Source organism: Drosophila teissieri, chromosome 2R (assembly GCF_016746235.2).
Source record: "Drosophila teissieri strain GT53w chromosome 2R, Prin_Dtei_1.1, whole genome shotgun sequence".
Classification (NCBI taxonomy): domain Eukaryota; kingdom Metazoa; phylum Arthropoda; class Insecta; order Diptera; family Drosophilidae; genus Drosophila; species Drosophila teissieri.
Window position 1 is genome coordinate 18,695,405 of NC_053030.1, and position 14,981 is coordinate 18,710,385.

The following is a 14,981-nucleotide window of genomic DNA, read 5'->3' on the forward strand; positions in this document are numbered from 1 at the left end:
ATTGTATATTTAAAGGGAGTAAGTGAACGTGCTCGTAAAACGTAAGTGATTTCGTTCATTAACATTTCTATTTAAACTAAAGTTTAGCCCACGTAATGTTCGTAATGCATTTGCTATCTTCATGACCAGCAATAAAATGGCGACGTGTGATTAAAACTTTTACTTTGTCCCACATTTTAAGCAAAGGCTCTGAATGAAAGCACACACACACACACATACACATATACCTGGCGAAAGGAGTCGTAAAAATTCTATCAACTCGATTAAATTATAACAAGTGGATTTTCATGTTTTTGTGCCGCATTTATGTGTTTTTATTGTGCTAATTTTATGCCAGTCCTGGTGGCGCGGCGAACACCTCAAGAAGCAGCTCCTTTGGCTCCTTTTGCTCCTTGGGCAATTTCGGCAGAAAGCGTGTGTGTGTGTGTGTGTATGTGTGTGCAGATAGGAACCTGGTGGCACCTGCAATAATACTTGGCACACATTTAGTGGCAGCATTTAGTGGCACACTGCGGTCGCAGGATCCAACGACGAAGTTCATTCTTGGGACATTTCCACTCTGGCTTTCCCGCTGCCACTGCCACCGCCGTCGCACTTGGCAAAGTTTTTGGCCTTCATCCTGCCGCTTGCCACGTTTTTTACCACCACCACCCACCAGGCTACCAGCCCACCTGCCACCTATTGCCTACACGGTTCGATAGCCTCGGCTCGGCTTTTGTCTTATCAAAGTTTTTGGCGCGCATGTGTTTATGCCACAAATGGCACTTTTGCGGCAGCGCATTTTATTTTTTACTGCCACTTTTCGCCATTTTGCTTTATCATTTTTATACGTTAGTGTATATATTATATGTGGCTGAACAGAAACAGTGCAAATAGGCTTGGTTTTGACCAAAGTTCAATCTACCATTGCTGCACGGGGACAACACTGCGTATACGTTATGTACGAACCAGAGGCCTTACGTTCCATTTTCTTGAAACTAGTAGATTAAAAATTTGTATAAATGTCCTTCATTTTACTCTATTAAGCCCTACCCTGTTATAAGGAAACAAATTTGCCTGATTTGTAAAATTTTTAATGGATTCTTCGCGCTTTTTACTGCAGTTCCTAACTGTTGCTTTATATTGGCTTAAACAACAGAACTCCCACTTACCCATTTCTGGTTTTAAAACTCCCACCCAATAATAAATCAGCGTGAACCCCATTAACCCTTTAGTTATGTTCTCGCAGTCGTAGGAAAGTAACGACTCTATTAGTGAAGGAATTTAAATTACCGCCTAGTTCGTTTTTATTATCCTCGAGGCGGGAGTGGAGCCTCTGGCGAAAGGTGTGCAAGCCAACTAATGACCCTGTATTTATATGACAGGGGAAAGTTTATAAATATTTATGGGGTGCTGCTGCTGTTGCTGTTGCTTACTGTTGTTGCTTGCTTTCATCAAGCTAAAACTCATTTGCTTATTTTAAAATTCCGAGCAGGCGTAGTTTCATTTTTGGCACCCGGCATTCGATGTTCCCCCTTCCCTTCCGTTCCTTCCTTTTTTTAGGGATCTGCCGCACGTTGTTGCCATTGTCACGCACACACGTACTATATTTTTTACGCGCATATCATATTACACCCTCCAAGCACACAGGGACATTCCCTTGGCTTAAAGGACCCTCCAACCATCCAACAACGAACCCCTTTTCCAGCCGTGGATGCTACGGGGATCCATCGTGGGTTCGGGGAGCCCAGTCGAAGTAAATAGAATCACGTACACTAATTATCATCGCCATTGCACGAAGGGCGCTCAAAAATATATATTTTTATTAATTTTAGCTAGGTAACGCCCCCCCTTCAAAAGCCAAGACCAACCACCTCACATACATGCGGTGTTGGGTGAAAATTTTAATTGAGATCCCCGCTATTTGATAGCAACGCGGAACTATTCGCCCGAAATTGATGTGGCCACTGATGCTGATGGGGCCACTCGAATGGCTGGCTTTGAATGCAGAATGCGTCGTCGGATATAGTTTTGAGTGCTCAGATAAGGTGGCATATATAATTAGCTGCCCCATTTGGCATTATGCGACATTAGGGTGTTTCACGTTTCCCCTTGATAGTTTGTGTAATGTGAGTCATGCAATTGATAAACTCAGAGGGGAGTGGGAGTGCCGAGCTTGAGTTTAATTAAAGTGCGAATTTGACTCCAATTAAAACAAAAATCTAAAAATATATCATTTTACAAAATGTTTATGAAAATGGGTTTTTAAAATTACAATCAACACAATCAAAGTAAAATATGCTAATGACGTAGTTGGATTGCACACAAAATAAACACCAGATAATTCCGTATAAAGCAAAACAGATAAAACCTATCAGTATTTTTATCAGATTTTGCATAAGTAGTAAGCTACAAGAAGAGACTATCTTCACTTGAGGAAAAACGCTTTAATGCTATGTTTTTGAAAATAAAATCATGTAATAAACAACCAATCGATTTTGCAGTTGCCCACCATAAAGCTGTTTAGACAACCAAGGTGAAACCCCAACGAACCTCTGTGTTCTTTACACAAATCGCCGGCAACTGATAAGAGTTCCAGTTGCTTTTATCTACAGATAAGACCCATAGCAGAGATTGTCAAGAGTGCGGCTATAACAACGCCATCCCAGCAATATGACCAGTGCCAAACAAAACGCGTGCGGTGCAACAAGTCTAGTTTATAATTGAAAACTACCGGATTACAACCAAGCGCAATGGACCACAGAACTCGCGTTGTGGAGGTGGTGCAAGTGCCACCCCAACCCTCGACCACGGTGATCGTGCAACCTCCTCCGCCACCGCCTCCGCCCAAGGATAACAGCTGTTGCTGTTGTCCTTGCTGCCCCTGTTGCTGTCAGTGTGGCGAATGCTGTTGCTGCTGCACCATTATGTGAAAGGACCAAGGAGCCCACAACCAACAAGCAAAGGACCTCAGATCCCCTAATTCGTTACGTTAAATTAACTTTCTATGTCTATGGTGGCCACAAACAAATCACACACAGTTTTTTCGTGCAATAAAATTTTACGATTCGTTATAAATAACGCTGTGTACGGCTTCACACTCTGGTTTCCATTTATCCATGGCTGTTTTTTTGGCGGAGGGAAAACGCTTGGCAACATATTGTCTTACATAAATCGCAGTGCCAAAGTACCATAATATAATAAAAGGCCAAATTTAATAACGTGCCACAAAAATTTGTAGTTTTACGACGCCCGAGCAGGGGGGACAACAATCCTTTTTGGCTGCTGGTAATGCTCACCACATCATTTCAAAGTTAGTTCACATTCCCAGTTATTATTTATATGTTTCTCAATTTGCCAATAAAAGCGGAAAATGTGTCAAGAGTGCTGCCAACTCCGGTTCCAGGCCCATGCTGCTCTCATTTGATAAAGGATTTTATGACTCTTGGCTCTTGGCTCTTGAATTGCAACCGCAGCGTCGGAGTTCTTGCCCCAAATATTTTGACGAGGGTCCCCAAAAAGTGGGACATTATGTGGGCGGGAGTCCGACAACGAATGCGAGTGCTTTTTCCAAATTTTGTAGTCTACTCATTTAACATAAATTCGGACTCGCAATGCTTAGTTATCTAAAGCGCAAACCTTATTACTCATACGCAATGTGATAATTGAAACGGAAAAGCGTCGTATTGATATCATTGTGAACAGGGTACAAAAATGTCAGAGTAGGAAAAGCAAACATTTCTAACCTGTTTTTCCAAGTTAGTTCTAAAATACTTGAGATACTGGAAATACTTGCTCAACATGAATAAAAATGGAAAAACTAGTACTGCCTTTTTTTGAAAGCGACTGCTGCCAATTTTGGATAACAAAAAGTGGGATAAATCATTTAAATGGCTTTTTAAATCTTTTTAGAATCTAGAATTTAGAGTCTATACAATAAATAGTATACCTTTGGCCAAAATTAATGTGGTATCTCAACATAATATTTGGAATATTCTTCTCAGCGTTGATTTTCGAAGAATTGGGTGTGATTTTCTATAAATGGGTGTGATTTTCTATAAATATTCAAATATGTCCCACTGTACCTGTGCTTTTTCTATGTTATTTGCGTGTACACACAAAATTCGTAATCAGGGCAGGGCATTGATCAAATGCCTACCGGCTTTAGATATGAATGAGTAAGATATTTCCACCCAACCGCCAGCCATTTGCGTTCGATGTTTCAGTTAAAGGCGCGTTTCCGAACGGCGTTCACTTAGTCGAGCAGTTTAGGCCACTAACTAGTTACCAACTAGGAGTTTCCGTCATTAAATTAGTCAAAAAAATAGTAAAGGAAGGAGTATGTACAACGCAGGCTACCAGGTGGACGTGATCGATCCGTACTATCAGCCGCCCGTGGAGGTGGTGAACGTGATTGGACCGCCGCCCCCCGTGGAGGTGATAATGCCCTCGCCCGTTTACAGCCAGCCGGTGGTGGTGGTGGAGCAGCCCAGCTACAATCAGCCAGGACCTCCGCCAGGACCCAGTGACGCCGAATGCTGCATGCTGCTGGGAGCCTGTTGTGTCATGGAGGAGTGTGGCCTGTGTGCCATCATGTAGAATGTGCAGTTGTCAAGTGATTGCTATAAGAACTATGTAAACTAAACGCTAAATATAGACTGAAACTAAGGATGACTAACCGAAGTGATGACTCAATGTTTGCATTCAAAGCGGTTTTAAAAGCATATCATTTAATATATGATGCATTAGTGGAAAGCTACAACAAGTGGTTTTTAGTGCTGAAGCTATTTTGTATATATGTATCTTACAAACTCTTTCGGTTTTACATTTGATATCACTTTTGATATCATGCAGATAGTTGCGATAAATCATAAACATCATCGAATCCATTGTCTGCTGATAACAGCCCTTTGAGTTTACCAACTACCGACCTTGTAGCGGCTTTTCTGTTTAAATGGTTTGTGAAATGTTTTCTTAAAAGTGTACATAAATATCAATTAGCATAGATTTCAATTTCCTTCATCTTCAACAAGATTGGCTTTTAGCAAACGAGGTTTGTTTTTCAGTAGAATGCTCACCACACTGTTTGTTGCCAGCTGTCAAAGTAAATTCAGTGTCTACGTGTGGACACATTCATCCCCCTCTTCGGCGGGACACGCCCAGGCCCATTTTCTTGGGTTTTCCTTTTAATAAATATAAAGCGTTAATTTGCTGCATGATTGCGCCATGCCACACCCAGGACTCCGGAGACAGAAGACACGAGACAGGAGACGTTACCCAGAAAGGACGGACCCTTCCAACGCATGGCAGTTAAGTAGCGCAGCCTCGTACTCCATCAGCTCGCAACTCATCAGAACTTGGGGCAACATGGTCTATGCCCCATCGTGGCTCCCTTTTTCATGTCTTCAATGACAGTTATTTCATTTTTCTTGTTGATGTCTTTCCCTGCACTCATTAAATCAAGTTAAAAAGGCATATAGCACGCAGTTGCTGCCGAAGCAGTTGCTTGTTGCCGTTGCCGTTGCCATTGCCATTGCCGTTTCCGTTGTAAGCCAAGCTGTTGAGTTGTTCTGGTCCCCAACACTCTGTTGTTCTTGTGGCTGCCTTGGCGCAGTAAACAACAAACAGCAAACAGCAAAACAGCAAACGACAAACGACGACAACAAACAGCAAGCAACCGACGACAACGAATTTTCAAATAACATCTCACAGAACTCCAGAAAGGAAACAATAAAGCCGATGCGAAGAAAGCGAAACTCCTCCAGTCATTTGTGACTCGACTCGACTTTAATTATAATAACTTGGCAGCAGCAGCATCGTCGTTTTTTGACATCATGGCTGACTTTAATGGCTCCGCCGCAAATGGGAAAACCGAAAAACACCTGACAAACAGCTACTTTTGGTATCCTGCAAATGGAGTTACGGCTCACATTCACCTCGCATATTGCTAAATGGTTCAAAAAATAGCTGCAGCTAGTAAAAGTAATTTGGTGTCTGGAAAGATGGCTTTTCGGAAATGTTTCCCCCGGGAAACGGCTGAGTCACCTGTCTGATATGAACTCTTTATAAACTTACATGGCTGAGCTAACTTACTCTGCAAAAATTCAGGGAATATATTTTGAAAAATGTCAAAGATTTATTGTACCCACGATACCAACTTGTAATATCTTGTTGCTTTACAGATTAAATGTATGTTAAAGTATAAAACTTTGAATAGGAACATATTTATAGTAATATATTCAAAGTTTTTTAATGAAGTCATGCACTTACAGCTTATATAGAAACTATTTTGATTGATTACCCCCAACCGATTGCATATATATAATATTTGCCCGACTTTTCGAAGCCTCTTAGAATCAACCCTCGAGATGTGGTGTTGCAAAAAAGCATTGTAATCATAGAGTACAACTGGCCAACTAATGCATAATTCGTGTTTGCTGGGCAATGGGAACCAACCCAGTCACCCACCCAACCGGAATTACATCCACCCACGTCGCCTGCCAAGTTTCCTGGCCAAACAAAAATGGGGGTTGGTCTTGTATATGTTGTACTTATAGTTGAGCTTGTTGCATTTCTTGCAAGTAATTTTGCTATGAGTTTTTACTGCTTCGGGGCGGTAATCCTTATAAATGAAGCAGCAAATTTGATGCTGCATGCAACGTGCCCTCGAAGGATCGCCATCCGCCATCCGCCATCCGCCATCTAGTTGATTCCCCTCTATTTACCACAGTTAGTTGACTTAATGCATTCGCCTTCGTTTCGCGCTAATACACGTTAATATCCTTTGAGCTATGAAATTTCGCTCATTTGTCAGGATTTAGGGCACGGAGGCTGGACACGGCAAATTGCAATTGTATTTCATTGTGCTCTTGTTGCCGCTGGCTTTTGGCAATGATGATTTATTGGGGAGGCACGTGAGACCGCAGAGGAGTGGGCGTTTTGTTGCCCCATGCCTCATTAATTTTTGCCTAACTGGCTCATTAAAAACTAATCCGTCATGGGATCCCGTATCGATGGCTCTGCGGAAGCCCGTCTTCTAAGCGTCAGATCGGCTTAAAAAGCCTAGGAATCGGGTAACTGATTTCCGCTAAGCTCCCCTTTAAAAACAATCTGCAAGTGAAGGGCGGTAGCACTTGTTATACGCAGGATTACCGCTTTCGACAGCGACTCACACATATGGTTCTTCATTAGACGCTCTTAATTACTCAGCATACTTAAGTAGATTATGAAAACGAACGCGTTGATAACGAGCTTTTATGCACTAGAATTAAGAGAAGACTTTCTACGTCATTTTGTTTTTTATAAATATTCGTTTTTAGATACTCCAATATTTAAATAGAATCAAAGTTCTATTCTTATTGCATACTTCTAGACGTATTAATGGCAGATTTCGAGTACCAACATCATTTTGTAAAAAGTATCCCATCAAAACATAAATAGGGAACTCAATTAGAGAATGTATCTGCGCACTCACCATCCAGTTTTCTGAATATATACCAAACAAACATTAAAACAAAAGGTCATGGCTGGGTGATTCAGGAGCTGGCTATGATATATTGTCAACAAAAGAAGCCACTGTGCCATTTGCAAAGTGCACATAGAAGGTCAGAGGGTGCACCTTTCGCAGCTGGTGGCAAAACCAAACCGAAAAACCATTTCATCTAAAATGAATACTTTGTAAAATGGAAAGCTGCTGAATGTCGGCATTTAGCCACGCATTAAGACACTCAACCCAGTTGCATTTTAGCTGTTTGTTTCTTTGGTCCTTTGTGCCGGATGGCAATGGTGGCTGGGTGAGCTGGGCACACTGACCCGCCAAGTACCGTTCGACTCCTGACTGCCAACCGTCTCGCTCGCTCTCGTTCGTTTTGCATCGCGTCAAGTGCAAAATGTGCAATGCAGGAGACAAAGCAACCGCATGCTCCCCCCCGCTCTACCTCGCTCTCTCCCACTCCCCCGCTTCCCGTTCGGCGCTCTGAAATAACGGCACTCGCATTGTGTCAGGCGAAATAACGGTAAAGGAGCAAAAGGAGCAAGGGAAAAGCACAACACGAACAATAACTTCTGTGTGACACATTTGGCAATGCGTTTTTAAACTGGCGAAAACAAAACGAATGTGGCAGCCGCAAAACAGAATAGAACACAGTGGAAAAGTCAGCGGCAAGTGGGAAAAAGTTTTTAGCATTTTCCAACTTTCTTTTTTTTCCGCTATTTTTTTTTAGTTTTTGAGGTTTTCTTGTCCTCGGCACTGAATTGCACTTAAAGTCAGCGCCAGTTAAAAAACTTTCCGTGAGAACTAAAAAAAAAGAAGCTGAAAAAAGAAGAAGATGCCAGAGGAAACTATTTCGCATAGAGTGCGAAAGAAACAATTGAAAACTTTATTGCTTTTGCCTTTTTCACTTTTCCACTTTGTGTGTTCGCAAGTATATTGCGTCACACGGAAAAGTCGTTGACAAAAACCAGAATGTGATCAGCTGTTTAGGCGAAAGCGGGACGGCGCTATAGTTTTTAGGAACTTGCCAAAAAAGGATGGGAAGAATCTGGGAAAGTTTGGGTGCTTTTTATTAATTTTATAACTGTGCCGTGCGGAAGCGGAAGAAGAAGAGGAAAAGGACTTGGGCTGCAGAGGAAAACTGGGCGGGAAAACTCTCAGCAGCTGCGGTCAACTGGGGGCTGCCCACTAATTGGCCTTGTGAAAATATTTGCTACGCTTATGAAAACAGTTGACCCCCGACTGCCCACGACCCTTGAAACTGGCATGACACCCACAAAGGACGAGGGCCCCAAAGCAGTTACACTCACACATGTGCATAAATATGAGGCTAACACACACACCAGCTTAAGCGTAGGGTTTATGCGGAGCAAGTTGGTGAATTAGAAACCAAAAGCGGGATAATAAATGTGAAACCAAATCTTTTACACATAGAAGCAGTTTCTATACTTCCCATTGAAATATTTTGGAAGGAACATAAAGTTCCAAGTCAATCTTTCTAACAGTGTAAGTTCAGCAAAATGTTGTGACAGCAGCAGCTAGCTACACTTTGTCCTTTGTAAATTAGCGTTGCGCATGAACATAATTAGAGTGGCGTCCATTTGGCCACTCGCCAACACACACTCACGCATAACAGCTCCTGGGTAAGCCAGTCCAATCACAGACACATGCCGGGCCAGCCGCAGGACCCTGCCACGCCCCCCTCAGGCCCGTCGACCGTCCGCCCACCGGGCAACACCGCAATTTTTGTCAACTGAACTAATTAATTAATTGTGGGCGGCCAGCGTGGCCTTCCAGTCGAGACCGAAGCGAAACGAAACGCCTCCCACCGCCCCCCACCAACATCCCACCCACTTGCTAACTGACCGGCAACTAATTTTTATATTTATGAGGCCGGGGGACTTTGGCCTACTGCGTCATAAACTGCGGCGCTTTGTTTACTATTGTTGCTGTTTGGTATGCATGTGTGTGTGTGTGTGTGTGTGTCTGTGCTCTATGTGCGTCCCGCAACCACCGCCAGCACCACCCACTTCCACCCATTTGGAGGACATTTTATCCTTGCCGCAGACTCCATGCCGTTTGCCCAACATAAACTTGCATGTTCAAATTTTTAGTATCTTTGTGTGATTTCATGCGTTAAAGCAGAATTTTTATTTGCTACCCGTAAAGACAAACAATCCCAGGACATCTAGGACATACAGGATATGGGATATAGGATGTGGATGTGGGAATGGAAATGGACTGGGCCATTTCGTTTAATTTTCATGTCGCGTTGAAAGTTTCATACAAGTATTTATGGCATATAAATGAAATATTTGCGACAAGGGTCGAAATTGGGCAATGTTTGCTAATGAAGGAGTTCGATTTGCTTTTAAATGGTTAATTGGTCTGAGGTTTTCTTGATAAGGGAGGGATTTTCCTCGACGGTTGCCTTGTTGAATACTAAATCTTTCTCTGAAGAACCATCAACAGAATGGTTGCTAATGGGACTGTCAAATTAAAAAGGTTGGGATGTATACGTCATAAAGTGTACATTGTTTATCTTTTGTTTATTTATTTAATTTATATATATTGATAGGATTTTTTGTAAAATTTAGTTGTCATGTAGCATTTGTTGAAATCGGATATTCTGCAGATCAGCCACCCATTTCCTGCATTTATGTATGAAATACAAATTATTTGGCCCTTCGGCGCAGGCAAAATGTCACGTCTTTTGTTTTGTGCCAATTTTAATATTTCATCATACAGCTTCGATTTCGGATGCTGATGAGGATAATGCCGCTGCTTTGGTCGTGTTGCCATTAATGCATATTAAATGCAATTTTTTAAGAGGGCCATTCGATGAAGTTATTCGGCTTGCCGCCTTTAATGGCAAATATAAACATGAAATGCTCGCGAAAAACGCATGCGACAGGAATTTTAAATCATTGAATGCGAAATGACAAAACATTTTCATTTTCATACAAATTGCGGAATTTGGCAGGATGTCTTTCCTATTCCCAACGCCAATCCGATTTCAGCATTGTTTCGCATTTGCTGGGTGGTATGATATGGATGTTGGGTGGTGTGATATCACCAATATAAAGCTGTTCATAAATTTGCGGCGCCTGCAAATATGCAGCGGAAATTGCCAAAGCCACACGACTCTACAATAACACACACACACCCACACACACCCATTTTACCCTCGAAACTCCCTCGAACTCCAGATGAAGCTTGGATGTTTTTTTATAGGCAACTGGGGGGCGGGAGAACTTCGCTGCGGGGGAGGATTAGCTGGGCGATGTTCATCGCTCGTCGTCCTTGTCAATGCATTTCGTCTTTTGATAAAAGATAATATCAAAAACTCATTTGCCCTGGCCACTTTTAGGAGCAATCAGCAGACGTGCACCCGAAAAAAGTGGGGCATCTACTATATTCCATCGGAGTTTTAAGGTATAACTTTGTGCCCATGGGTATTGCATCACTCAAGATGATACTGATTTCATTATTTATACCTTTGTCATATTTACTTAGTTGTCATAGATACAAATAAATATAAATCTGTACAGACTTTATTATTCACTTGATTTTAAAATAGAAAATGAAACAAAATAATCAAAATATTAAATAAATATGATTACAGACTGTTTTTTCTTCAAAATAAGGTACTTTTTGTATTCTGAGTTATATAGTATTTTTCTCGGTGCATTAACAGAGACCGCTTTTCAGGGGTCCAGATGATTTATTATAGTCTATTTCCATCCTCGCCCGCTGCATGCGTCATCAATTTTTCGAGATAGATTTGCATGGCAATCGCCAAGGGCCATTAGGCGAAACTTGCAGATACTTTGTACGCATCCGTTGCGCTTTGCTTTTGTTGCACATGCAACATGCAACCGCAAACATTTAATAAAAACACTAGCTGACCATAAATAATTTGCTCTTTGCCCACATCTATATCCTAAACAATCCAAATATTGCGCGCAAATATTAATTAAAAGTCGGCAGATAGGAAAAGTTTATTCATAGATACACAACCACTGCAACAACCACTTAATAAACGCGCTTAACATAAATTAAAATGTATCCAACTATTTTCCCCAACCAGGCTAACAACAATGAAATGAATATACATACATATAGCGTATGTGGGAAAAAGAATGCAACAATTGAATAGAATAGTTTTGGTTCACTGTTTTTGTTTACTTTCATGTTGCAGCTGAAATAATGAAATGAAAAATGTGCGGCCGCATGGAAAATTAATTGTAATTGTACATTAAAAGCGCAATAGCAAAATAATTCAGCAAAGATCCAAATTGCTCTGCCAACAAAGCAATTCCATTTGTACAAATTACTAGCAAGAGTAATAGAAAATGTTTAGCTTTACATATGCTCTAAATTACGAATGAGTACCCACCAATTTATCACGGATGATTCATTTTGGTTAAAAGTGGCTGTAAAAATTACTCATACGCCGTGGTGCCCTCAAAGGAGCTTGAATCATGCGTAGTCAACTTATCTATTCTCTATAAACGCAAAGAAATGCCCCATTTGGGAACTACTTGTTAACTTTTGGGCTAAGAACAAATACAATAAGACGATGACGACTGACAATTATCCAACTATAGTGCATCAAGCAATGTATGTTTATACAAAGTATATAAATAATTAACCTATATCTTAGTACCAACATAACCTTGGAAATAAAACCATCATTTACGCGTTTGTTTTGTATCAAAAACTAATTGATTTATTTGCATTTTGTTAAAACTATGCAAATCTGAATATTTGGTTTACAAAATAATACTTTGAGTTCAAGTTGATAGTTTAACAACCTGGGATTAGATTACAACGCACTGAAATCACCACAAGTTTGATAGCTTACAACTGATGTTGTGGGATGTTTCTGTGGGATGCAGTATGAGACATTTTCTAAACGTAGTGCGAGATTCGGCTGAAGATGAGCTAGCAAACTAGATGAATAGAGTAATTATTGTTTAACCTAATACAATTGTAGGATGAAGGCCTGACTAGATCTAGTTCCTATTTATATTTATGTATATATATATGTATGTATAAAATGCAATTCGTACTGATCGGTAAGCGTTTGTAGAGTGCAGCCGCGTGCTCTTGGCGAAGCGATTGCATCTTTGGCTTTGTGCAGTTTACATTCATGGTTTTTTTTTGGCTACAAAAATACTCTTTACATACGGGCACATACACAATGTATAATTGGGGCCCCAAATGGACCAAGCTACAGCCATGCACTTCGGGTGTGTGATTGTGTATGTATATGTATAAATATAATTTGGTTAATCTCATAGTAAAGCCACTTAGCAGCATCTTTCACCAGCGATTCGTGTAGAACTGATTGATGCCCAGCACATGCTTCTCCTCATGGTACTTTTGCAGGATATGTGTGATGACCGAGGTTGTGTCGTTGTCGCCACGCCACACGCGTATCGCTTGTTCGTTTTCCAGGATGCCCAGAAATGCTGTACAATTATATAGTTAGTTTGGCTTTAAATTGTTTTTGTCTAAATAAGATAGACCTACCCAAAAAAGTCTTTGGATTGCTTAGGGTCATCTGGACTTGTGGCATTTCCAGGATCACCTTCAGGATGGGCGAATCGGGCGCCAAGCCTTCTCGCAGTTCAATGACGCTGCCCGAGCGGTTATCGCACAACCATTCGCACGCAGAGGCCTTGTTGTTGCCAGTTTTCTTCAGCGCCGCAAGCACTGCCGCCTCCTCGAAACCCATTTCAGTAAGCGATTCCACAATCTCATCGCTGGGCGGTGAATCCCGGTGGCTGTAGATACGCACAATCTCGATCAAGGCAGCAGTGTTTTCAATGGTTTCCTTTAAAAAAAGCATTTGTTATTAAGTCCGAAGCAATGATTGGATTGCAACTTACATTATTGGTGACTATCGTGGAGGGTGAGATGGAAGATAGACTGTGCTGCATGTTCATGGCCGGCGGTTCCTGTGGGTTCTCTTCGTTTTGGTTCTGTATTAGCCACTCCATCGTGGTCGAGTAAATGCCATTGTGTGCCTTCAAAGCAAATGCGGCTAGCTCCCGCTTAAAGCCCATATCCACGAGGCATTGCAGCGTATCCGCCTGCTGATTTCGGCGATTGATCAAACGTTGCTTTAGCATAGCTATAAGGCGTGGAGCATAAGGTCCGGCTCCTATAACCGCCGCAGAAGCTTGAGCCAAAGAGATCAACACCTTTCGCACATCGTATTGTATCTGAAATCAGAATATAAACTATAGTCTAGCCAAGGAAGTAGCCAAGTTTACTCACGTTCGACTGCTGAAATATTTCATTAATATCGATGGTGGGCAGCTGGTTGCAATTGATGGGCACGTATCGGGTGGCGCTCTCCACCAGCTGCTCATTGGGGCCAGGAACCTCACGAATCCGTGAAACCGTCTGCGGCAGAGTATTGCGACGAGGGGAGAGTATAAATGTCTCATTGTTGCGAACTTTTAGCTGGGCCAGCGTGTCGCCCTCGTTAAGCTCTCCGCCGAAGTATTCCGCCCGATAGAGACGGTATCGCGGATTAAGATGCCGCACATCTGGGGCAAACAACTGGATGGAGTCGGGATCGTCGCTCAGTTCCAGAATCACCTCACTCTTCAGCTCGTTTAGGCGTTTATTGACGTCCGTTTTGAAGACCAAAACCCGAGAGCTGGGACAGATCACCCGCACCAGGATGGATTCACCCGGCTTGCTGGCATCGTCCGCCTCACCAGAAGTGGAGCTATTTGGGCGATTTGTATGGGCCGATTTCCTAAGTGGTTTTCATACAAAACGGGCTTAATAAAAAGATTAAGATGATATCTATAGCATTACTAACCTGAGAAACAAACTGCGCAGTTTTTGCATAGTTTGTTTTAGTTGGATGGAGAGTGACAAACCAACGGAGAATTTCGAAAAGACAAATATTTATTTGGGGTGAGCACTTGGAAAAGCTTGAGCATATTCGTTTGGTTTGATTACTTACGCATTAGCCTGCTGTTGGTGCGTGGGCGTGGGCGAGTCCTGTGCCACCGCCTGCTGATGCTCTGCACGTTCATCACGTCGCTGCAGCTGCAACTCCAGGTGAATGCGACGACGGCGAGCGGGCGATGGTGTTCTCAGGACGCAACTGCCGCCGCCCACAGGAGGCCGCGAATTGGAGGCGTGTATGCCCCCATCCGTCTGCGTTTCACACTCCGCCGTGTGTACGTTCAGCGAGGATCCGCTCAGGATGCTCTCCGCATCGCTGGCATCTGTCCGTTGGCTGTGGCTATGACTGCTGCTCCGTGGGCTTTCGTCCGCCGGAGAAGCTCCGCTGCGCTTGCTACGCGCCAACCACTTGGCCCGTTTCTCGTTGAACTTCTCCCGCATCCAGGGTATCATCTTGGGTCTGCAGCTAAGTGTTCGTTACATTTTGCGGCACTTTTCGATGGCTATTCTGCATATTTCTCGCAAGTAAACAGAATCGATGCGATATTGCAAAAAAAACGATTTTTGTTTTTGT

The 14,981-nt window shown here is 42.4% G+C and overlaps 2 protein-coding genes across 2 annotated transcripts; one reads left to right on the forward strand and one right to left on the reverse strand.

Annotated features, from left to right (window-relative positions):
* Positions 1-4,223: 4,223 nt before the first annotated feature.
* Positions 4,224-4,654, forward strand: LOC122614660 (uncharacterized protein YBR056W-A). The gene has a single exon (XM_043789276.1). The coding sequence runs from the start codon at positions 4,321-4,323 to the stop codon at positions 4,576-4,578; it is 258 nt and encodes an 85-aa protein (XP_043645211.1). The 5' UTR covers positions 4,224-4,320; the 3' UTR covers positions 4,579-4,654.
* An 8,007-nt stretch (positions 4,655-12,661) lies between these two features.
* On the reverse strand, positions 12,662-14,948 carry LOC122613189 (ubiquitin-associated domain-containing protein 1). The gene is made up of 6 exons (XM_043787238.1): positions 14,463-14,948; positions 14,316-14,327; positions 13,760-14,249; positions 13,369-13,704; positions 13,010-13,313; positions 12,662-12,948 (listed from the first exon to the last, which is right to left on the reverse strand). Exons 1-6 carry the CDS (start codon positions 14,858-14,860, stop codon positions 12,800-12,802), a joined length of 1,689 nt encoding a protein of 562 aa, XP_043643173.1. The 5' UTR covers positions 14,861-14,948; the 3' UTR covers positions 12,662-12,799.
* Positions 14,949-14,981: the final 33 nt, after the last annotated feature.

Bases quoted from the DNA above. Each gene is read 5' to 3' on its own strand.
- LOC122614660 (XM_043789276.1), top strand. From the start codon at position 4,321: ATGTACAACGCAGGCTACCAGGTGGACGTGATCGATCCGTACTATCAG.
- LOC122613189 (XM_043787238.1), bottom strand. From the start codon at position 14,860: ATGATACCCTGGATGCGGGAGAAGTTCAACGAGAAACGGGCCAAGTGG. The intron at 13,314-13,368 runs GTAAGTTGCAAT...CTTTTTTTAAAG, and splicing joins CCACGATAGTCACCAATAAT to GAAACCATTGAAAACACTGC. The intron at 12,949-13,009 runs GTAGGTCTATCT...ATAATTGTACAG, and splicing joins CAATCCAAAGACTTTTTTGG to CATTTCTGGGCATCCTGGAA.